General features: G+C 41.2%; 1 protein-coding gene across 3 annotated transcripts in view; it reads left to right on the top strand.

Moving 5' to 3' along the window:
* Positions 1–23,758, top strand: part of LOC124791033 (sedoheptulokinase-like) — a 117,663-nt gene that overhangs the window by 51,525 nt on the left and 42,380 nt on the right. For all 3 annotated transcript variants that reach the window (XM_047257829.1, XM_047257831.1, XM_047257830.1), the window contains exons 4-5: positions 16,169–16,434; positions 20,776–20,913. In XM_047257829.1, coding sequence (XP_047113785.1) covers positions 16,169–16,434; positions 20,776–20,913 — 404 coding nt within the window. The remainder of the gene's footprint in view (positions 1–16,168; positions 16,435–20,775; positions 20,914–23,758) is intronic.

Consider the following 23,758-nt stretch of genomic DNA (forward strand, 5'->3'; position numbering starts at 1 on the left):
AACACTTTATTCAAAGTACAGATAAGTAAAGTCCTATAACAACTAAAAGAGCATTCATGATCACTTGAAAGTAACAGAAACAAAGTTCACTGCCATGATACCAATTTTGGGGAAAGCTTCATCCTGAGTGGCTGTAGATGTGGTGTCCAGAAGGGCCATGTTGCACGGAGTGCCATGAAGCGGCATGGAGATGGTGTGGTTTTAGAGCAGAGAGTCAGGGCTGGTCTCAGCGAGTTCTGATTGCTGAGCGATGGGTGAAGGAGCAGTTGAATGCCGATGCTGTAAGCTGTGCTTGGCCTCAAGTATCCAGCAGGCAGAAATAAATATGTGTGACCATGTGATGTGTGGACAGTATTGTTTCCTCAACAGCAGCACTGCTGGTTTCCTCATGCGTGCACTGCTCGGATGTGTGGCTTGTGCCCTCTGGTGGCACCTGTAACAGATGGCATATCAACAGACTGTTTGTATACAGTGTTGCGTCCATGACACACAATGCTCGTTTGGTATTAGTGATCAGTCTTTAGAGGAGAGACACCTGTAGGCCATGGGTAGGCAGGTAGGGAAACCTGCAGGGCAAAGACATACTGGCAGTATATGTAGCCGACCTGTGGCTGATATACAACAGAAAATATTCCAGAGCTTGTCATAAATCTCTCTAGGTGGCCTGGCAGAAAATAAACATTTAAGTTTCCACAGAAAATGATTCCCCATTTAAAATTGTAACCTTTTTAAAAAATTTTCCAACTGCTTTATGAAGCTTCTTTTGTACGGAACCAAGGAACTACCAAAAAAATAAAGATAATAAAAACTCGTTGTGCACCTGTACTTTCCATATTTCTCGGTCTCAAACAGTATTGTGCTAAAAAGGTGTTTCACTCTCAAGTGTTAAATTATTCAGTAGCCTAACAAGTGATTTAAAACAGTAACAATATAACACAGCAGAGAATACAACCCACTGTGTCAGTCGTTAGGGTTTCTTCCTGTCCCATTCATGTATGCATCACAGGAAGATTGATTGTTTGAATGCCTCAGTGCATGCAGTAATTATTCTCATCTTATCCTCTCAATCCCTTTGCAAGTGATATGTACGGGGTTGTAGACTATTCCTAGAGTAATCATCTAAATCCAGTTCTTAAAACTTCGTTAATAGACTTTGTTGGGATAGTTTACATCTTTCTTCAAGTGTCTGCCAGTTCAGTTCCTTCAGTACCTCTGTGACTGTCTCCCATGAATTAAACAAACCTGTAACCATTCATGTTGCCTTTCTTTGTATACATTCAATATACCCTCTTAGTCCTATGTGGTACGGGTCCCACACACTTGGCCAATATTCTACAACTGGTTGTAGAATGTTGTGCATAGCATCCTGTGAATGGATAAGTTGTTACTTTTTGATAAACATAAGTATAAACAACACTCACTGACCAACTGCTACCTACGAGATGGTGTCTGCATCTATACTCTGCAAACCACTGCAAAGTGCATGGCAGAGGATACATCCCATTGTACCAGTTATGAGGGCTTTCTTTCTATTCCATTCATCTGTGGAGTGCTAGAAGAATGACTGTTTAAGTGCCTCTGTGTGTACTGTAATTAATCTAATCTTGTCCTTGTGATCCCTATGGAAGTGATATATAGCGGGTTTTAGTTTGTTATTAGGCTCATCATTTAAAATTGGTTCCCGAAACTTAATAAGTATGCTTACTCAGGGTATACATAAACTATCTTCAGGTGTCTGCCACTTCAGTTCTTTCAGCATCTCTGTGACACTCTCCATTGGGTCAAAGACACCTGTGAACTTTCATGCTGCCCTTCTTTGTATATGTTCAGTATCCCTTGTTAGTCCTATAGGTACAGGTAACTCACACTTGAGCAATATTCTAGGATGTGTCACATGAGTGATTTGTAAGCAATCTTCTTTATAGACTAATTGCATTTCCCAGTATTCTACCAATAAACCAAAGTCTGCTATCTGCTTAACCATGACTAAGTCTATGTGATCATTCCATTTCATGTGACTACAAAGTGCTACGCTCTGGTATTTATATGAGTGTACCAATTCCAGCTGTGATTTGTTGATACTGTAGTCATAAGATGTGATGTTTTTTTCATTTTTTAAATTGTACAGTTTTATGGGATCATGGGATGTGTGATCAGCACGTCACCAATCTTTCCAGCCATTATTGCTAGTACCAGTAGATCGATACAAATGACGCCACTGCTTTATTCAAGCAGCTCCTCATTTTGTCTCACGAGGCTGAGTGGATCACATTACAGATGTCCCTGCCTCAGAAAAAGAGTAAGGAGCTTCCAGGATTTGAACCCAGGTTCTTCTGCACTGACAGCACCAAGGAAGTGGCCTTCAACTACTTGATAAAAGCATCAATTTTCCAACATTAATATACATGTATAGCTGGGGTGTCCTCCCATCATCTCTGTGTATTAACAGTAAGGTAAAAGACAGTTATGACTGTTGTTCAGTCTTGGTATCTCAGAACTTCCTGATCACTGTGGAAGATGTGTGTGTATATTGAATTAGGTCCATCCTTTGGTCAGTATTATATGCAGATGATAAATCTCAGCTCATTTTTAAGATGAGGTGTTGTTAATGAATTTAAATGCAAAAGAAACTAATTCACACATTTTCCCAGGAAAAAGCCAAGGTTAGAGAGGGGTTTTACCCCTTTTTCCAAACAATCTTGAAAATTGAACTGAACACACCAACAACCCTGCAGATTTCCATGCATTTTAAAATTTATTGGAAGTAATTGAAGTGATGCTTCTTGACATTTACACAAAATATTACTGAAAATTGATAGCTACTTTCATGTTTAATTTTCTATCCATCAGAAATTGAACATGTTGTTCTTAATGTTTTCGATGTATGTATTGCCTCCGAAGCTTAACTCAAGATAATGTTCCACCTCTTGTGCATATGCCTCTTCTTCTCAATGCGTCCAGTGTTTGTACCATTTTGTTGTTGAAGATATGTCTAAATTAGAGTGATAAGTTTAAAATATTCAGCAGACATTTCTGGCATTTCTTGAGCTAAATTTATATTTTGAAATATTTTGTAATCTCTCTCCTCCCCCCCCCCCCCCCCCTCTCTCTCTCTCTCTCTCTCTCTCTCTCTCTCTCTCTCTCTCTCTCTCTCTCTCATCTACCCATCACCCCCCCCCCCCCCCCCCCCCCCACACACACACACCTCATTTCCTCTTGCATCTAGTACATCTACATTTATACTCTGCAAACCACCATGAGATGCTCAGCAGAGAATAAAACCCACTGTGCCAGTTGTTAGGGTTTCTTCCTGTCCCATTCATGTATGGATCACAGGAAGAATGATTGTCTGAATGTCCCGGTGTATGCAGTAATTATTCTCATCTTATCCTCACAATCCCTTTGCTAGCGACACATAGGGCATTGTAGAACATTCCTAGAGTAATCATCTAAATTCGGTTCTTAAAACGTTGTTAATAGACTTTGTTGGGATAGTTTACATCTGTGTTCAAGTGTCTGCCAGTTCAGTTCCTTCAGTATTTCTGTGACTGTCTCCCATGGATTAAATGAACCTGTAACCATTCATGCTGCCTTTCTCTGTATATGTTCAATATCCCCTCTTAGTCCTATGTGGTATGGGTCACACACACTTGGCCAATATTCTGCAACCGGTTGCACAAGTGATTAGTAAGCAACCTCTTTTGTTGACTGATTACACTTTCCCAATATTCTATCAATAAACCAAAGTCTAACACCTCTTTACCCATGACTGAACTTATGCGACCATTCCATTTTATATCCCCACAGAGTGTTAAACCAAGGTATTTGTATGAGTTGGCCAATTCTGACAGTGACTCATTGATATTATAGTCGTAGGATACTACAACTTTTCATTTTGTGAAGTGCAAAATTTTACATTTCTGAACATTTAGAGCAAGTTGCCAATCTCTGCATCATGTTGAAATCTTATCAAGATCTGACTGAATATTTATGGAGCTTCTCTCAGTTAGTGCTTCTTTATAGATAATTGCAAGGTCATTAAATATACAACATAAACAGCAAGGGTCCAAACACACTTCCCTGGGTCACACCCAAAGTTGCTTCTACATCTGATGAAGACTCTCCACCTAAGATAAGTTGCTGTGTCCTCCCTACCAAAATGTCCTCAATCCTGTCATAGATTTCACTTGATACCCCGTATGATCAAACTTTTAACAATAAACATAGGTATGGTATTGAATCAAATGCTTTTGGGAATCAAGAAACACTACGTTTAGCTGGTTGCCGTGATCTAAAACTTGCAATATGTCATATGAGAAAAGTGCGAGTTGGGTTCTGCATGATCGATGTTTTCGAAATCCGCACTGGTTGGCATGGAGCAGGTCAGTATGTTCAGGATGCATCATTATGTTTCAGATGAGAATATGTTCTAAGATTCTACAACAAACTGACATCAAGGATATTGGATGGTAGTTTTGTGGATCACTTATACTACTCTTCTTCCGTACAGGATGTGACCTGTGCCATTTTCCAAGAACTGCGCACAGTTTTTTGTTCGAGGGATCCATTATAGGTCATAGTTGGAAGAGGGGATAACTCAGTCACAAATTCAGTATAGAATCTGACAGTAATTTCATCAGAACCTGGAGATTTGTTCAGTTGTAATGATTTCAGCTCTTTCTTAGCACCACTGATACTAATAATTATTTCATTCATCATTTCAGTGGTACTTGGATTAAATTGCAGCAATTCTCCTGGGTTTTCCTTTGTACAGTAACATTTGAAAATGGAGTTAAGCATTTTAGATTTTGCTTTGCTACCCTCAATTTCAGTTCCTGTCTCATTAATTAGTAACTCGACACTGACTTTTTTGCCACTAACCTTTACATATCACCAGAATTCCTTTGGATTTTTTTGAAATGTCATTATACAATATTCTGCCATGGTAGTCACTGAAGGTATCGTGTATTGCTCTTTTGACAGCCAGACACGTTTCATTCAGCATCTCTCTATCAATAGCCCTACACTTTGTTTTACAGCTACTATGCAGTAATGTCTGTTGCTTTAGAAGTTTCTTTACAGTGACTGTATACTATAGAGGTACCCTCCCATTATGAACTGTTCTACTGGGTACATATCTATCCAGTGTGTAGTCAACTATTCTTTTAAAGTTGAACCAGAGTTCTTCTACATGCTCTTGACCTGTGCTGAAGGTTTCAAGGTCCTCATTGTGATACAACTCTGCTGATTCTTGATCTAGTTTACTAAGCATATATATCTTTCTGCTTGTTTTAGTTGTCCTTTGTACTTTGGTAATCATTGTTGCCACAACCGCATCATGGTCTCTGATATCAGTTACGATGTGGGCATTCTTAAATAAGTCAGGTCTATTTGTTGCCATTAGATCCAATATATTTCCACCATAAGTGGAGTTCTTAACCATCTGTTGTAGGTGGTTTTCAGTGAAGGCATTTAGTAAAGTTTCACAGGGTGTCTTATCATGCCTACCACTAACAAAACTGTGATTTTCCCAATTAATTGTTGGTTGATTAAAGTCTCCACTGATAATTACGGTAGGACTGGAGAATTTACATGTAAGGGAACTGAGGTTTTGTCTAAAGTTTTTGGTTACATCAGGGGATGAGCCTGGTGAACAATAGAAGGATCCACTTATCATTTTATGCCCACCCCTGTTACTAAGTCTTGTCCAAACAATCTCACGTGCAGCCTCAATTTCTGTCTTGGTGGATTTAAGTTTCTTGTCTGCTGTGATAAATACACCACCTCCACTTGCCATTTGCCTAACCTTTCGATATACAGAATCAGAGCAACATGATCAGTGCTGGGAAAAATGCTACAAATCATGAGCTTCCTTGAAACCCCATGTGCAAGGTTGGTCTTCTCAACCTTCTCTGCCAGTTGCTGGAATGATCCAAGAATGACCTCAGAGCCCAGACAACAAGCATCATTTGTTCCAACATGCACCACAATTTGCAGCTAGTTGCACCCTGTTCCCTCAACGGCTGCCAGAATAGCCTCTTCAGCAAGATGAATGAGGCCTCCAGGCATATACACTGTTTGCACCTGGTGTTCTTTCCTGTCAGTTGCTGCCATTTCCCTAAGGGCATCACTTGCTGTACATTTGAACTGCCAATGATTAATAGACCCCTATGCTTTTGCATTTTCCTCCTCCTGACACTGGACAAAACAGGTTTTCCCAAAACAGGTGAAGTGAGTCCCACTGGCTCAGTTTCAGTGAAACATAGTTTTGTGGCGGTGTTCGTAGCGACAAACACTTGGCTGTGGAAATGGCTTACGAAGTCACCGCCACACTTTTAATAGCGGGCCGACCGGTCCGCTGGAACAGTGAACAGAAAGATGAAAGCCCAAACACTCAGATTAAATAAAAGTCGGTACTTATCTTTATTCACTAAGATACAGAAACAAGGTCGTGAACTCCGTGTCTACGGAAATCTGTCTAGTTCAAGTCGGAGCGGCTAGGTCAGCGTCGGCTGACGACAAACAACAACTCTGCTGCGATGAACACACAACTGACTAGCAAGTACACAATTCGGTGGCGAGTACACAACTGAGCGGCGAATGCAGAACTGTCCTAGCGCTCGCGACTCCAGTGCTTAAGAACCCAGAAGCCAGCGGTGGCGCGCGCAGACTTGCGGCGATTTGCTGTCTCGCTGGCGCTGCTTATGCGGACGGCGTCCGGACTTTGATGCTGCCAACCTTTTGGCAGCGGGCTCGGGTGGCATTACTGGCTAGGACATAACACTCCTCCCCCCCAAATCGCCGCACTGTCGTTGAATAATGACGTGGCGAGCATCGACGGCGGGGGAGGGGTCTGGCCGCAGGCGTAGCAGAAGAGACCGGGGCGGAGACTGTTGTCGGTGGCAGTCCCCGGTCCGCACCCCAGCATTGGCTGCGCGGGGCCTCGGGAAACACCGACTGAAAACCGAGGTCAGGGTGCACGCCTGTGACCACGGGCGCAGCTTCCGGTACTGGACGCGACGGGGCGTCGGGACCCACAGAGAGAGGCAGCGTCTCCTGACGCTGCGTCGACGGCTGCTGAGAGGGCGCCGGACAAGGCGCTGCGGTGTCAGACTCCTTGGGGGTGCCCAAGGAAAGCGGCTGCAGGACAGGCTGCACAGCCACCGCTTGGGAAGGCGGCCCGGCTGAGGGGTCGACGTCCATCAGCTCCGAAGGCGGTGGCGACTGAAGAGGGACCGCAGGCGCCGGAGCGACCACCCGGGGCGCTCCCGAATGAAGCTGCGCGGGAGGCATCAACGGGACGGGCTGTCGGCGTGGTAGCGGCGACGGCTGCTGCTGCTGCCCTGGGGGCGGCAGCGAAGTCGGAAGGCGCGGCTGGAACCCGCCGCGGACCAAATCTGTGGACAAAGAATGAGCGGCAGAATCCAGGCGGCCAGCGCGGCGCAACTGGTTCTGATGCCTCCTGTGCACCCCAGTAGCACCTTGAACAGTATAAAAACCGCGACCCTGGACACTGATCACGGTACCACGTTCCCAACGACGGCGACCGTGATAAACTCTGAAAAAAACGGCGTCGTTGCACTGAAAACGCGTGCGATGCTCAGAAGCGGCGGGTCGATCCGGGGGGTGCAACAACCATAGTAGGGTGCGATGACGACGGCCGTGGAGAAGCTCCGCAGGCGAAGGGCCGTCGTGTGGCGTGGTCCGGTACGATGACAGGAACGTGATGAGGGCCTGCTGACGAGAGTGCGTAGCACGAAGGCGGTCCATATGATCCTTGAATGTGCGTACAAAACGTTCCACTGCACCATTCGATTGAGGGTGGAACGGCGGAGTAAGAACATGGCGAATGCCATTGGCAGAACAAAAACGTTCAAATTCAGCAGAGGTAAATTGTGGACCATTGTCAGACACTAAAACTTCTGGAAGACCCTCAATACAAAAAATTGAAGTCAACGCCTGTATAGTTTGTGCAGACGTTGTAGACTGCATGGGCACAACAAACGGAAAATTACTAAATGAATCTATCACGATGAGCCAACGAGAATTCCAATATGGACCAGCGAAATCAATATGTACTCGCTGCCAGGGACCGGCAGGGCGTGCCCACTCAAAATAGCGTTGAGGCGGAGCAGCTTGGTGTTCGGCACACGTCGAACAATCTGTAGACATCTGCGTAATCTGCTTATCAATGCCGATCCATGTACAATGACGGCGGGCAAGCTGCTTGGTGCGGACCACTCCCCAATGACCTTGATGCAACAAGTCGAGGACCTTGGATTGGAGCACTTGGGGAACCACTACACGAAGCTGGTCATTCTCGGTGCGTAACAGCAAAACTCCGTGCGAAACAGACAACAGGTGACGTTGCGGATAATAGCGACGAACCACAGGATCCGATATGTCCTTTGCCTTGGACGGCCAACCACGTTGAACAAAACGTAATAGTAAACTCAGATGAGGATCCGTAGCTGTCTCACGTGCCACCTGACGATAATCAATTGGAAAATCCCGGAGGGATTGATGCTCATCGGCGTCAATCTGATGGCAAGAGTCTTCAGAGGAATCAAAGACATCATCCGCAGCAATCGGCAATCTAGAAAGCGCGTCAGCGTTTGCATGCTGAGCTGTAGGGCGATACAATGTCTCATACTGGTATTGTGATAACAAAAGAGCCCAACGTTGTAGTCTCTGAGCTGTCCGCTGAGGAACTGGTTTAGACGGATGAAACAGTGACGTCAGGGGCTTGTGATCTGTTACTAAATAGAATGGTCTACCATAGAGGTAGTGATGAAATTTTGTGACACCGAACACAATAGCCAACGCTTCCTTGTCCAATTGGCTATAATTACACTGAGCTTTGTTTAGCAATTTAGATGCGAACGCAATAGGACGTTCGGTGTTACCGACTCGATGAGACAACACAGCACCGAGGCCGAAAGAAGAGGCATCACAAGCTAACACCAGAGGCTTGTTAGGGTCGTAATGGACCAGACAACGATCATTCAATAAAGCCTCTTTAAGCTGCTGAAAGGCTGATTGGCAATCAGCTGTCCACACAAATGGAACATTCTTACGGCGGAGACGATGCAACGGTGCAGCAATCTGTGATGCATTAGGTATAAACCTAATATAATATGTCAATTTGCCAAGAACTGCTTGCAATTCATTCAGATTGCGAGGGGCGGGCAAATCACGAATAGCTGCTAAATGTGACTGTGAGGGATGAATGCCTTGAGCATTAATAACATGTCCCAGATACTCCAGCTCCGTAAGGAAAAATGAACATTTATCTATGTTGCAACGTAGGCCTGCCTGAGACAACACTTTAAACAAACACTCCAAATTACGGAAATGTTCAGCAGGCGTCCGACCGGACACAACAATATCGTCTAAATAGTTGCAACACGATGGCACATTAGCCAGAAGTTGTGACAAAAAACGCTGAAAAACAGCTGGAGCTGACGCACAACCAAAAGGCAAACGCAGAAAACGGAACAACCCCAACGACGTGTTTATGACAAAATACTGTTGTGATTGCTCGTCGAGGGGCAATTGCAAATATGCTTCACGGAGATCAATTTTGGAAAAGAAACGAGCTTCCCCTAACTTATCCATCAGCTCGTCCGGTCTAGGCAAAGGAAAAGAATCAATGACAGTCTGAGGATTAACTGTCGACTTAAAATCAGCACACAAACGTAACTTGCCAGACGGTTTCTTTATAATAACTAAGGGAGAAGCCCACTGGCTTGCTGAAACGGGTTGAATAACACCGTTGTTTTGCCAACGACGAAGTTCATCTTCTACAGGTGCCCGGAGGGCATGAGGCACTGGACGAGCACGACAAAATCGAGGCTGAGCATTATCTTTTAATGTAATATGAGCGGAAAAGTTCGTAGCACAACCTAGTTCGTCTTTAAATATGTCACTGTATCGTTTACACAACTCGGTTATGCTGTCTTGAGGAACAACAACAGAATTAATTTGCAACACATTGTCTTGGATAGACAGGCCAAACAAGTCAAAACAGTCTAATCCGAAAATGTTTACACTGTCTGTAGCGCGGAGCACTGTGAATGAAACTGTTTTTGTATTGCGACGGAATGTGGCTGGCACGCTACATACACCTAACACAGGAATTCGTTCTCCACTATAAGTAGCCAAAGAATGTTTTGCCGCTGAAAGTTTAGGGCGGCCGATAGCCGCATACGTAGCACTATTTATGAGAGTCACAGACGCACCAGTGTCTAATTGAAAATTGAAGGTCTTATGCTGGATGCATAGCTTCACAAATAGTTTATTACACTGTCTCTGGATCGGTGCAGTGGAGGCGGAAGACACAAAATCAGCGCGTTTAGCGCGTGTTCGCTGCTTACGACAACTCGTGGGTTGGGCGGGTGGAACAACAACTCCCGCTTCACTTGCAGTCTGTACATTACTTTTTACAGCGTTTGAATTAACGCTTGGGTCGCATAGCAGAGGGCTGGGTGGGTGGCTTATTGCGAACAAGTTTATTACCCACACGAACCGTGGAAGAGTCTTTAAACGCGACCTTCTGGGCGGGCTGGCTTTGAAGAACATGAATATCCATGGGGTGGGCAGCACTAGAATTGTTCTTGCGTTTACGCAAACAAACAGTCTGGATGTGTCCTTTCCTTTGACAAAAGTGACAAACCGCGTTTCTTAACGGGCAACGTTCACGAGGATGAGCCAGAACACACTTAGGGCAAGACTTAACTCTATCATTCTGCACACGCGGCTGACGAATGTGTTTAACATGACGCGGCCGGCTAGTGTTTACAGTCTGACTCTGCCGGTGGGGCCGCGGGCGTGACACAACTTGCTTAGCACAGGCAATTTGAGAAATACATGGCTGATCTAACTCACACTCAGCATAGTCAAAAGTATCTTGGGCTTCAATGATGTTCATCACAGTCTCTAATGACGAGTCAGGCAACTTTAAGATAGCAGCACGAATACGAGAATCTGCAATGTTTTGCGTAATAGCGTCTCGTAACATGACATCACTGTAGGAAGCTCCACACACACAATTAAATCGGCACTGACGGGTGAGGCCCCGTAAATCTGTTAACCACTGTTTAGTAGATTGATGTGGCAGTTTCTTTAATCTGAAGAACTTGAATCTGGCTGCTGCCACATGAACTCGCGACTCGAAATACTCAGCAAGCTTGTTAACAACAACGTCATAGTCTAAAGCTTCTGGCTGGGATTCCGGGAACAACTTACAAAGCAGTCGATAGATTTCCACGTCTGCAGTGGAAATTAAATAAAGCTGCCGCTCAGTACCTGTGATTTTGTAGACTGACATGTGCGCCTGCAACTGCGCGAAATATTCGCGCCATTCTTCTCTGGATTCATCAAAAGCCCGGAACTGTGGTGCTGCCTGTGCTTGTTCCTTTTGTGTTGGAGGATTAGCCGCTTGTTTGGCGATTGCTTCCACCAGACTTTGTATTTGCTGACTCTGTAACAAGATCAACTGTTGTAATTCGGCAGACATAGTGAACACAAATTAAACCAGCCCCCAAAAGTTTATCGCTATAATTAGTATAACAAGAACAAGTTGAACCAGCCCTGCACACGAGTTCGGAAGTCCTCGTCGCTAGTTTTGTGGCGGTGTTCGTAGCGACAAACACTTGGCTGTGGAAATGGCTTACGAAGTCACCGCCACACTTTTAATAGCGGGCCGACCGGTCCGCTGGAACAGTGAACAGAAAGATGAAAGCCCAAACACTCAGATTAAATAAAAGTCGGTACTTATCTTTATTCACTAAGATACAGAAACAAGGTCGTGAACTCCGTGTCTACGGAAATCTGTCTAGTTCAAGTCGGAGCGGCTAGGTCAGCGTCGGCTGACGACAAACAACAACTCTGCTGCGATGAACACACAACTGACTAGCAAGTACACAATTCGGTGGCGAGTACACAACTGAGCGGCGAATGCAGAACTGTCCTAGCGCTCGCGACTCCAGCGCTTAAGAACCCAGAAGCCAGCGGTGGCGCGCGCAGACTTGCGGCGATTTGCTGTCTCGCTGGCGCTGCTTATGCGGACGGCGTCCGGACTTTGATGCTGCCAACCTTTTGGCAGCGGGCTCGGGTGGCATTACTGGCTAGGACATAACACATAGCACCTCAGCTATATAGCATAGCACACTCTGAGTCCTTGCTGTTCCCCATCCACACTGTACAGGATGCCCAGATCTCCCATTGACATGCCACTCAGAGTCAAATGGATGGGTAATGAGAGATCCTCTGCAGAAGAGACTGGATCCATTGGAGAAGATAGTACTTGAGGTATCTCTGGTACAGGTATCATGGTACACGGACCTTGGAAGATCTTCCAACTCACCAATTCAAAGCAGGTGCCAATCATTTGACCATTGTCAGGGCAATTTCCTGCTGGTTATGAATGTCAACCAACTCATCCCATGTTTGAGAACAGCATTCACAGTCGGGCTGCATTTTGGCTGGTGTAATGTATTACAGGGCAGTGAATAAATAACTTTAAATTGAACCTGCTGAGTATCTTTTAATCTGTTTAGCTAAAAGGTTGTTAATTCCATGTAAGAATTGAAGCAGATATGCAAAACAAGATTTCTATCAAGGTGAAACAAGAACTTCTGGTAAAATATCTAGTTTCCTAAAACATTTTTATATTTTTTATTTATTTATTTACACATCTGGTTCCATAGAACTAAAATGTGGAGCAAATGTCCAAGGTCATGGATCATGCCAGTACACAAAACTACAAGATAAAAGTAATAATAGATGAAATAAAATGTTTATGACCCCAAAAAAAGTCAAGCCATAAGTTTTAAGTAAATGCAATCGACAATATAACATAGGAATCAGCTTAATTTTTCAAGGAACTCCCTCACACCACTTATCGCACAAACTGCCCATTTCTGAGCCAAAAATATCTTTTGACAATGGGAAGAGTTATGCGAAAATATAATACCATGTGATATAAGCGAATGAAGATAAGCAAATTCATGTCGAATGATCACTTACTTCAGATACTGTTTGAATAGTGAAAATGGCAGCATTAAATCTCTGAACAAGATCCTGAACATTGGCTATCCACGACAGTTTACTATCTATCTGGACACCTAGAAATTTGAACTGTTCATTTGCACTATCATATGCCCATTCTGTGAAATTAAAATGTCGGGTTTGTTGAATTATGTGTTAGAAACTGTAAAAACTGAGTCTTACTGTAATTTAGCATTAGTTTGTTTTCTACGAGCCATGAACTTATGTCATGAACTACATTATTTGAAACAGAGCCAGTGTTGCACACAGCATCCTTTACTGCTAAGTTAGTGTCATCAGCAAACAGAAATATTTTAGAATTACCTGTAATGCTAAAGGGCAGATCATTTATATAAATAAGGAACAGGAGTGGCCCCAACGCTGATCCCTGGGGCATCCCCCCTTTGACTGTGGCCCTCTCAGACCCCATATCACACCCACTCTCAACACTGTGAATAATGACCTTTTGCTGTCTGATGTTAAAGTGAGAGGTGAACCAATTGTGGGGTACTCCCCATATTCCATAATGGTCCAACTTCTGGAGCAATATTTTGTGATCAATACAATCAAACACCTTAGTTAAATCAAAAGATATGCCTAGCATTTGAACCTTTTGTTTAATGCATCCAGTACTTCACAGAGGAAAGAGAATATAGCATTTTCAGTTGCTAAACTACTTCTAAAGCCGAACTGTACATTTGATAGCAAATTATGTGATATAAAATGTTCAATTATCATTACAGACACAGCCTTTTCAATAACTTTAGCAAACACGGATGGCATAGAAACAGGTCTAAAATTGTCTAGAATATCCCTTTGTCCCTTTTTATGAAGGAGCTTTGCTACTGAGTACTTTAATCATTCAGGAAACTGACCATTCGTAAAGGAAAAATTACAAATATGGCTTGGTACAGAACTAACATGTGCAGCACAGTACTTTAATATTCTGCGAGGCACTCCATCATATCCATGAAAGTCCTTAGTCTTCAGTGATTTAATAATTGACTCAATTTCCCCCTTGTCAGTATCACAATGAGTATTTCAGACATCAATCTCAGAAAGGCATTTTCTAAGAGAGTTATATGATTCCCTGTAGAAACTGAGTTTTTATTGAATTCACCAGAAATGCTCAGAAAATGATTGCTAAATACTGTACATATATCTGACTTATCAATATCAGAAATATTTTTACTACGAACTGACGTAATATCGTTGACCTTGTGCTGCTGACCAGAGACTTCCTTCACAACTGACCATATGGTTTTAATTTTAACCGGTGAATTAGCTAGTCTATTTGCATACCACATACTCTTTGCCTTCCTGATAACATTTTTAAGCACTGTTTGTAATGGGCTACTGTAGCTTGATTGTAACTACTTCTAACATTTTGATATAATTCCTGCTTTGTTCTGCATTATATCCTTATCTCACTAGTCAGCCACCCAGGCCACCTTTTACTGCTAGTAACCTGTTTAGAGCATTCTAATGAAAAGCAACTCTCAAAGAGCATGAGAAATGGTTGAGGAAAGCATTGTATTTGTCATCTATATTATCAGCACTATAAACATCCTGTGCTCTTAACAATGTTAAGAAACTCTGTATTGCCATTGGATTAGATTTCCTACATAATTTGTAATTATATATAACATTTCTTTGAGTACAGAAGCCTTTTAGTGTTAAAATTTGTGCATCATGGTTCACCCCTGTACTAACACAGTGCTCATCTAGTAATGAAGAATGAATAAAACTATTATCTATGGCTGTGCTTTTGTTCCCCTGCATCCTGGTTGGAAGAAATACAGTTTGCATCAAATCATATGAGTTTATGAGATCTACCTACATCCTTTTTCTTGCTTAATCATATACAAAATTAATGTTGAAGTCACCACATATAACTAATTTTTGGTATACTTCATATAAAGTTAGCCAAGAACCCTCTCTAGCTTGAGCAGGAATGCTTTGAAGTCAGAGATAGGGGACCAATAAACAACAACCATTAGAAGTTTTGTTTCACTACATTCAACTGCCCCTGCGCTACATTCAAATACCTGTTCAGTGCAGTGCCGTGATACGTCTATGGACTCAAATGGGATACTGTTTTTTACATAAATGGCCACTCCCCCATTCCACAAAGACTTGCTTGAAAAACAGCCAGTTAATCTGTGTCCTGTAAAGAAAGCCTCTGATCTGCCAAATCATTAAGTGGTGCTCCGATCACCAATAATGTCAAAGTCAACATCTGTAAGCAGTTTACTGACTTAATCTCTAATACCTCTTCTACTTTGATGAAATATGCTACTTCCTACTCTATTTGGGTACTTGGCCACCTCTGAAGGTGATTACTTTTTTAGAAGGACTTCCTTTAAACAGGTATACCTATCATCTGACTTCAATTTAAAGAATGTTGTAGCTCTAACACCAACTACTACAGGAATTTTTCCTTGAGTGACCCCACCACCACCCCCTACACTGTCACCTATAAGCTCTGCAAGCCTCACCTTCCCATACCTATTGAGGTGCCGTCCATGTCTTGTGAACTTAATTATATTTGTTAGCAAACTCAAAACCAGAGTTAATTTATGATAAATGCAGATAATATATGGGACTACCTCTCTTAAAGGGGAAACTAAATATAACACAATACATTAATTAGAAAATCTACTACAGTGACTAAATCACAATTGCTGATTTGTTACAATTTGCATATAGATTATCCAAACGATAATGGTAGCTCCCAAAAATTCTCAAAAACACACTTTTATTTGTGTTGGTATACAATGAAATTTAGGGGTGATGTATACTTTGGCTGAACTGTGAACCACAAATGCTGATTTGCTACAAATTAAATTATGTATCCAAATCACTGGTACTGCTAGCTTATGAAAATATACTTTTGTGAGCGTCCAAAAATTCTGCAACTAACCTGTTTCTCACATAATTGTACAGTGAAATTAGAGAAAGATTGTTTTGAATGAGGATGGGCCTACTGTCCTCAAAAATTATTAATGAGCACAATTTAGTTTAGCCTACAATTGATTATAACAGTACTAGTTTGTCCTTTCTCATGGTGATGTATTATTTTCTCAAAACTGGCTAAACTTCTCTGATTTATTTCCAGACCTGATAAACTTGACAGATATAATTGTGCTGGGACAGTCCAGGATTTTGCTGTGGCCATGTTATGTGATATGGATAAGCCTGTTATGTCTGTGCAGAATGCTGCGATGTGGGGCTATTTTGACACAAATACATCTGAATGGAATACTGATATTTTACAAAATGCTGGATTTCCAACCCATATACTACCAAGAATTGTCAAAAGTGGAGAAGTTGTAGGAAGTCTTGCAAACAGTTGGTATGGGATTCCCAGTGGTACTCCTGTAGGTATGTTGCCAAGTGTGGGCACATATGATTCCACCCTACATTAGATTCTCAATAACATATGTTATCTGTATAATAGAAAAAAATTATTTTTAATATAGTAGCATGCTACGCATTTGAGAGACTCAGATAGAAAATGTTTGTATAAAAAAAAGTTACCAGTGGTAGAAGTGCATCTGAAAAATAAGACAAAAATGGATATTACTAGAGGGAAGTGATGCAGTTACTGTAAGAACTTCCATCAAAGGAGACAGAAGTCTGTGATTTGTTGAGGGGAAACTTTTTTTACTTAACTTGTGAAAAAAGTAGATAACCCGAAAACATTCAAAACATTAAAGATACCAAACATTGCTATGACCATGAAGTTTTTCTGTGCTGCCATACAAAGCATATATCAGGACCTGTATTCCACAAGCCACCTTTTCATATCTGATGGGTACTTCTGGTACCACTGTAATCTACTTTCATTCCTACTACAGTCATGATTGGTGAACGGAAATGATGACTATCAATAAGCTCCTATAAACTACTTGAATTACTCTGATATTCCCATCTTGCTCATTTTGTGTGAGACTGGCATGGGAGGAAGTAATATGTTACCTGATTCTTCCAGGAACGTACTCAGGATTTTAAAAGCAAACGTTTCAGTGACAGGCAACTCTTCTCTTGAGCCTTCTGCCACTATAATTTGATGAGCATCTCTGGGATGCTCTCATACTTGTTAAGTATATCCTTGATAAAATGCAATGCCCTTCTTTGGATCTTTTCTCTTTCCTCTACTAATCCTACATGGTAAGCATCCAGTATGACAAGCAATAACCATTCAGTGCTGGATTTCATGACTGGTATTTGCATTTTTTGTGATTTTTAAGGGCATTAGGCTGTGGTTCAAAGCATATTGTATCTCTACCTAATGTTTTGTCTTCCAGTGCTGGTGACATAGGTGGACCAGGCTGAAAGAATCTGCAAACCACAATACATGGGGGAGGAGCTTGATCATTTAAAAATTGCATTCAGAAGAAACAGCTACTTTGACAAAGTGATAAATAGAGCACTACACCCAAAAGGTCTGTAACTTATAAGGAAAAAGAACCAACTAAATGGTTACAGATGACATAGCAGAGTACCATTGTACTTAACTCAAAAAGAAAGACACTTGAATATTTGAATGCTGTAAAGGACCTATGCTCTGTGCTTGCCACAGTAGGAGTATATAAAATCCCCTGCACATGAGGTCAAGTGTACATAGGAACTACAAAACGAAACATAAACACTCACTTTAAGGTAAACAAGAGCAATTGTCATGTGGGCAACACAGATAAATCAGCAGTAGCAGATAATGCACTGGAACTAGGGAACTACCAAATTCATTTCTCTGATACTACGGTTTTCTCAAGTTTTTAATCATTACTACTCTAGAATGTTTGAGGGCTGTCCAGAAAGTAACAGATGTTTCACTCTGTCATGGCTATGGGCAGGGCTACAGGTGCCATCTTGGAGCCATAGTGTTCCTACACTCAGTACGCATCCAGCACTGCTAGTGTGTGGTCTGTGTCTCTGTTACTTTGTTTTCTGTGATGCATTAAAATGTGTGCTGCATTAAAAAATCCTGTCACTTGTGACATGCATTCTGTGATTAGGTTTTTGTTGCCAAAAAACTACAAACCAATTAAAATTTCCAGAATGAGATTTTCACTCTGCAGCGGAGTGTGCGCTGATATGAAACTTCCTGGCAGATTAAAACTGTGTGCCCGACCGAGACTCGAACTCGGGACCTTTGCCTTTCGCGGGCAAGTGCTCTACCATCTGAGCTACCGAAGCATGACTCGAAGGTAGGAGACGAGATACTGGCAGAAGTAAAGCTGTTAGGGCCGGGCGTGAGTCGTGCTTCGGTAGCTCAGATGGTAGAGCACTTGCCCGCGAAAGGCAAAGGTCCCGAGTTCGAGTCTCGGTTGGGCACACAGTTTTAATCTGCCAGTAAGTTTCAATTAAAATTTATTGCAATCTTTGTGATATGTACTGAAAAGGAATAATGAGTGAAAGCAGAGTGAGACTGTTACATTGGTTTTAAAAATGACCGTACTGGTGTCTACAATGAGGACTGCAGTGGTAGGCCTAGCCTTCTGATTGATGAACTGGAGATGAAAATCAACAACATTCATAAAAATTCTCGTTTCATGATTATGGAATTTTCATAAAATTTTCCCAAATTTCATGGAGTTTGGTGCATGAAATTTTGCCAGAGAAGCTTCATTACCACAAATTTTATGTTATGTGGGTTCCCAATCTCCTAACAGAAGCTCACAAAGAAACAGATTGGCTGCAGCACTGATTGTCCAGAAGATTACAAGAAAAATGGTAACAAAGTTATCAATCTTATCATGACTGGGACAAGACTTGGGTGAAGCATGTCAGTTGTGAAATGTAAAGCCAGTTGATGAGACACAAAAATTCTCCCAAGAAACCAAGGAGGTTTATACAAATGCTGTCAGCAGAAAAGATCATGGCTACTTTGTTTTGGGACTCTAAGGATGTGATTCTCATTGATTTACTTGGTCATAGCACAACATTTAACTCAGAGAGGTATTGTCAGTCACTGAGAAAGTTAAGGTGAGTGATGCAAACAAGTGTCAAGCAAAACGTAGCACAAAAGTTTTGTTTTTTTTCGTGACAACATGTTCATACATGGCCAATTGTACCTGAGAGCTCCTACAGGATGTTGGATGGGAGGTGTTTGATCATGCACCATACAGCCTGGATTTTCTTCCCAGCAATGCAGACATGTCTCATATGCAATACTTTGATACTGATGCTGAACTGCATGCCTGTATAAATCGATAGTTGCAGTCACAGGTGGTAGATTTCTACAGAGATGGTATTGTGACACAGTATGATAAGTGCCTTAGTTTGAATAGCAGTTATGTAGAAAAAAATGTACTAAATAAAATTTAGTTTTTCTATATTGTTAATATTTTATTTCAAAAAATCTGTTACTTTCTGGATAGCCCTCATACCAAGGCCGTAGAAATTCAGAAGCACAAAAATAAAAGTTTAACAGGGAACGAAGAGGATTGAAACTAGACAAGTTAAGGGCATTAGTGCTAAATAAAACAAACAACATTAACTCTTCCCCACAAAAGCTCCACCATCTTAGGCAGCAGTCTGATGATGTCATGAACTGACAATTGCATGGATACATATAAACTGTTTGGCTTGTTGAACCTGTTCTTGACAGTAACTGCTTTCTGAGTCCTATATTTCTCCAGCATTGGAAGATGAAACGTTAGGAAAAGAAATATGCCTTGGACCAAGACCTAATGCCCATAAAACAAACATGACAAGCAATAGTCAAGAATAAGTTCAAAGGTTTTAAGCTACCTCTTGTTTTTGTTCTCTTTTATATCACTCCAGATGTTTACACCCAGATATTTTACTGTTGTTAGATGAAGAATATCTTGCAGAGTGCATTACTAGGGAAAGTTTCAAGAATTGGAGCAGTGTGTTATGCAGTATGTGCAAGAGAAATGCAATGATGGCTTCCCAGTTATTTAAGAAATTAACAAAATCTGGCCACACTTTGCCAAGACACTGGTGCATCATCATTTGCCAGCCACTGTAATTGATGAACTCTGCCACAGAGTTGAAGTACCATGGAATGATGTAGGCCTACCCTCGTCTGTCATCTGATCTCTGTTCAGCTCCTGCCCAATTAGATTACAGGCATTGTTGCTGCCAGAGACAGCATATCTGAGTACTAAATTTTTACCATGCATACACCCAAATTACATACAAATTTAATGAAGTAGTCTTCCTACTGTACTATATTGTATAACTATCATTAGTAAAATTTCTTTGTTTGGTATCCTAACTTGTTTTGCAGTTTTTATGACCAACAGTATGTTGAGGAGATCAGGATCAGGCAGAAGAAAGATTGCCACATTATTAGCATATATTTCATCAAGCAGTATCTGCGACTAGTTCATATGTTAGTGGTACTTACTAGTTATATACCATTTTAAGCCAAAATATTTAATTTATTGTTGGAGTTCAAATGCTACAACTCTAGACAGAGTTATAGCTCTGAAACACATTGGAATTAAAAAAGTAAATAAACTGCTGTAACTGAAGGTGGTGTATTACTGGCAAAAATATCCATAACCTAGAAAGTTTGTCAACAATGAATCTCTGTGTTCAAAGACTGCAAATTTTATGTAATTATTTACAGTTTTGCTTTCAGCTAGTCTTTAATGCCATTTTCCATTGTTACATGTTGGTTTGTAAATTTACTTTTATAATTGAAGCATAAAAGTTATTCTTCTTTAACTTCCAATTTTTCAATACCAGGAGCAGCATTGGGGGATCTTCCATGTTCAGTTCTTGCCACACTGGAAAAAGATGATGATGCTGTGATGAATATATCTACATCTGCACAACTAGCATTTGTTATGAAACCAGATTTTCAACCTAGCCATCAGTCTCCAGGTACTTTTATTAATAGTTTAGATCTCATTAACATAATACAACTGAAAAACAAATGCAGCCTCTTATGTACCACTTATTTCTGTAGTTTTCACTTACCATTGTCAGTTTTGAACTTAAGTGTTTGTAAGAGTACTGTATCTTGTGATACCAACCTCAGTGTGGGGTAGGTTGATTTATTTAGCATCAATGCTTTTCAGATGCATGGGTTATTTGTTGCTTTTAAAATGGGCACTGTTGAGCACTTCTGACAATTCTTGGGCAGTATGGGAATCATATGTGGTCAGCTGCGATGAAAAGATATGTATCAAGTATGTGGGTGTGAGGAAACAAGTAGCCCAGCTTTTTTGTAATGTATAAAATTGAGAGATGTTCTAAAATTATTCATTGATGCCTGAGGTCAAAGAGTTATGCAGCTGACAGGAACTATAAATTAAGAAGGTGTATGCAGTGCTCAATCTGTGAAAAAAAAGAAGTTGTGGTACAGTGATTTTCCTGGAAGGAGGGTGTGTTTGAAATTTATACTTCTTAAAACATTATTTTAACACTTTCCTGAGCATCTTAAAAGTGTGAATACAACATTAGTTTCACATCGCTTCAGCCACAATAGAAGCTCAATCGTACATCTCAAAACTTGCAGTTCTGATTTTTTTTTTCCATCAGAGGTACTAGTATGGGATACCAGTGTGTACCATCACAAATGAAGCATTGGGTGCATGTATAGCAAAGTTAAGAGAAAGGGGGAGAGCACAGGGGAAAGTACAAGATGCATAGCAGGAGAAAAAGATAGAGGGATAAGGAAAGATTCCAATAAATTATCTGGAATGGAGTAGAAAAGTAATCTTAGGATTGGGTTATGTTGGACAGATGGGATGGGGCAGGGCAAGGAAGGGGAGGAGGGTGAGAAAACTGTCTCATTCTACTCTCTCTCACCCCTCCCCTCCTCCCCCTCCCTCTCCTGATCTCTTCCATTTCCCCACACTAAAACTATCCAAGATCGGTATTCCCTCCATCCAAGTTGCAACATTTGAAGGCAACTGCAACTGTGTGTTTGAGAGAGAGAAAGAGTGTGTGTGTGGGGGGGGGGGGGGGGGGGGAGGTGTGTATATGTGTGTGTGTGTGTGTGTGTGTGTGTGTGTGTGTGTGTTAAGTAAGTCCTTACAGAGCATTACTCACAGGAGGTTCAAGACCAGTCCAGTTCACATATTTAATCTGACAAGAATGATTAAAAAAATAACCAGACCTGCAGAAATATGCTAATCCAAGGGTTCAAATTCCAAAACACAGCCATTTGCAGCACAACAAACTTACTTACCATCTGTTTAGTGAATAATAGTTTTTAACTGTTTGAATCTGAGATTGATGAGCATAGCATTAAGAATGTCATTCAGATAAATCACTTGGCATTTGAAAAGTGATCACTCAAGATATGATGAACACATTCAACAACTACTCATACAAATTTCAGCATATTTTTGCAAAGAGTTTGTTGTTGAGCATTGTAGATGTAAGAATAACGGCAACAAAATTGTGTCAGAATAGTGTTTCCTGCTATTATGTGAAGATATTAAAATTGTTTTCACAGCTTATAGAGTTTCATTGCCTATTGCTCAATGGAACATAAATCCAGGGAAGCACTACTACAAATGACAAAGTTTATGTACTACAGAACCCAGTGCAGTAATGTGAACCAGAATTCTTCTAATTTTCATGTCTTCCCTATGGGAACTATAATCTCTGTGCATCTCTATGTGAACATAAGCACTCTCCTTGTAGTTTCTTCCCACCAAAATTATGTGATGGCTGCACACTGTACAAAGCTAAAAAGCTGTTCTGAATCTTTTCAGTCCCTTCTGCAAGTCTCCTTTGATAAGAATCCTAGACATAGAACATGACTATACAGTTCACCAGTTGCAACTTTTGTAAATGATTTCCTTTCATAAATAAGTAACAGCTTCTTGCAGTGTTCCCAGTGACTGAATGTGGTGTTTTATTTATCTGTTACCAGATTTGTGTGTTAATTCCATTATAAATTACTTTATATAAAGTACAACCAAATATGTAATTCCTGTGATCTACTACTGATGCTCTAAATAAAAGTGTTTATGTGTACTATAGTCATGGGAATCCACAGAAATTTATCCAGGGGGGAAGGAGAGGGGGCACAAGACTTAAAATTACCAGTTTTTTTGTAAATGAGTTGATCAGTTTTGAAACAAGTCATGCCACAAGAACAAAATTTTATACGTGGCACAAAAAATTTCGGGGAACTGATGGTCTTCCACTCATTTGTAGAAGTGTGCAAGAATTCTGTAATGTATAAAAACTCTATACTCCAGATTGTGTGGCGAGGAGGGGGAGGGAGGGGGGGGGGGGGAGAGGGACAACGTGGAGTGCCCTCCCTTGTGGATGCGTATGATTACAGTACCATTGTATTTGCTGCTCTTGTATTGAGGGCCAGCTGGAATTTATCTGTAAATCTGCCTGAATCTTAAACTTTTTGTGTACTGCCATATTTATAGACAACAGCATGGTCTAAAGAATCAAGATTTACTGACATTAACTTCTGATGTTATAGCACATTTTGTGTGATGAAATGAATCCTTCCTGTTAGGAAGTTCCCGATCCAGTTCTATATCTATTTGGATAATCTAACAATCCCAGAGCTCTCTCATCTTACACAATATTTTTCCCCAGTGAATCGTTGAAACTTATGATATAAACTAATTTCCCTTAATTTGATTTTTTATTTGGTCCTGCAGATTACATGTTGTACAGAAGTGTTCTACTAATATAGCACATGTTGAGTTAAAGAATATAGTATTAACTGACATGAACATTTTTCTAC

Source organism: Schistocerca piceifrons, chromosome 1, assembly GCF_021461385.2.
Source record: "Schistocerca piceifrons isolate TAMUIC-IGC-003096 chromosome 1, iqSchPice1.1, whole genome shotgun sequence".
Lineage (NCBI taxonomy): Eukaryota > Metazoa > Arthropoda > Insecta > Orthoptera > Acrididae > Schistocerca > Schistocerca piceifrons.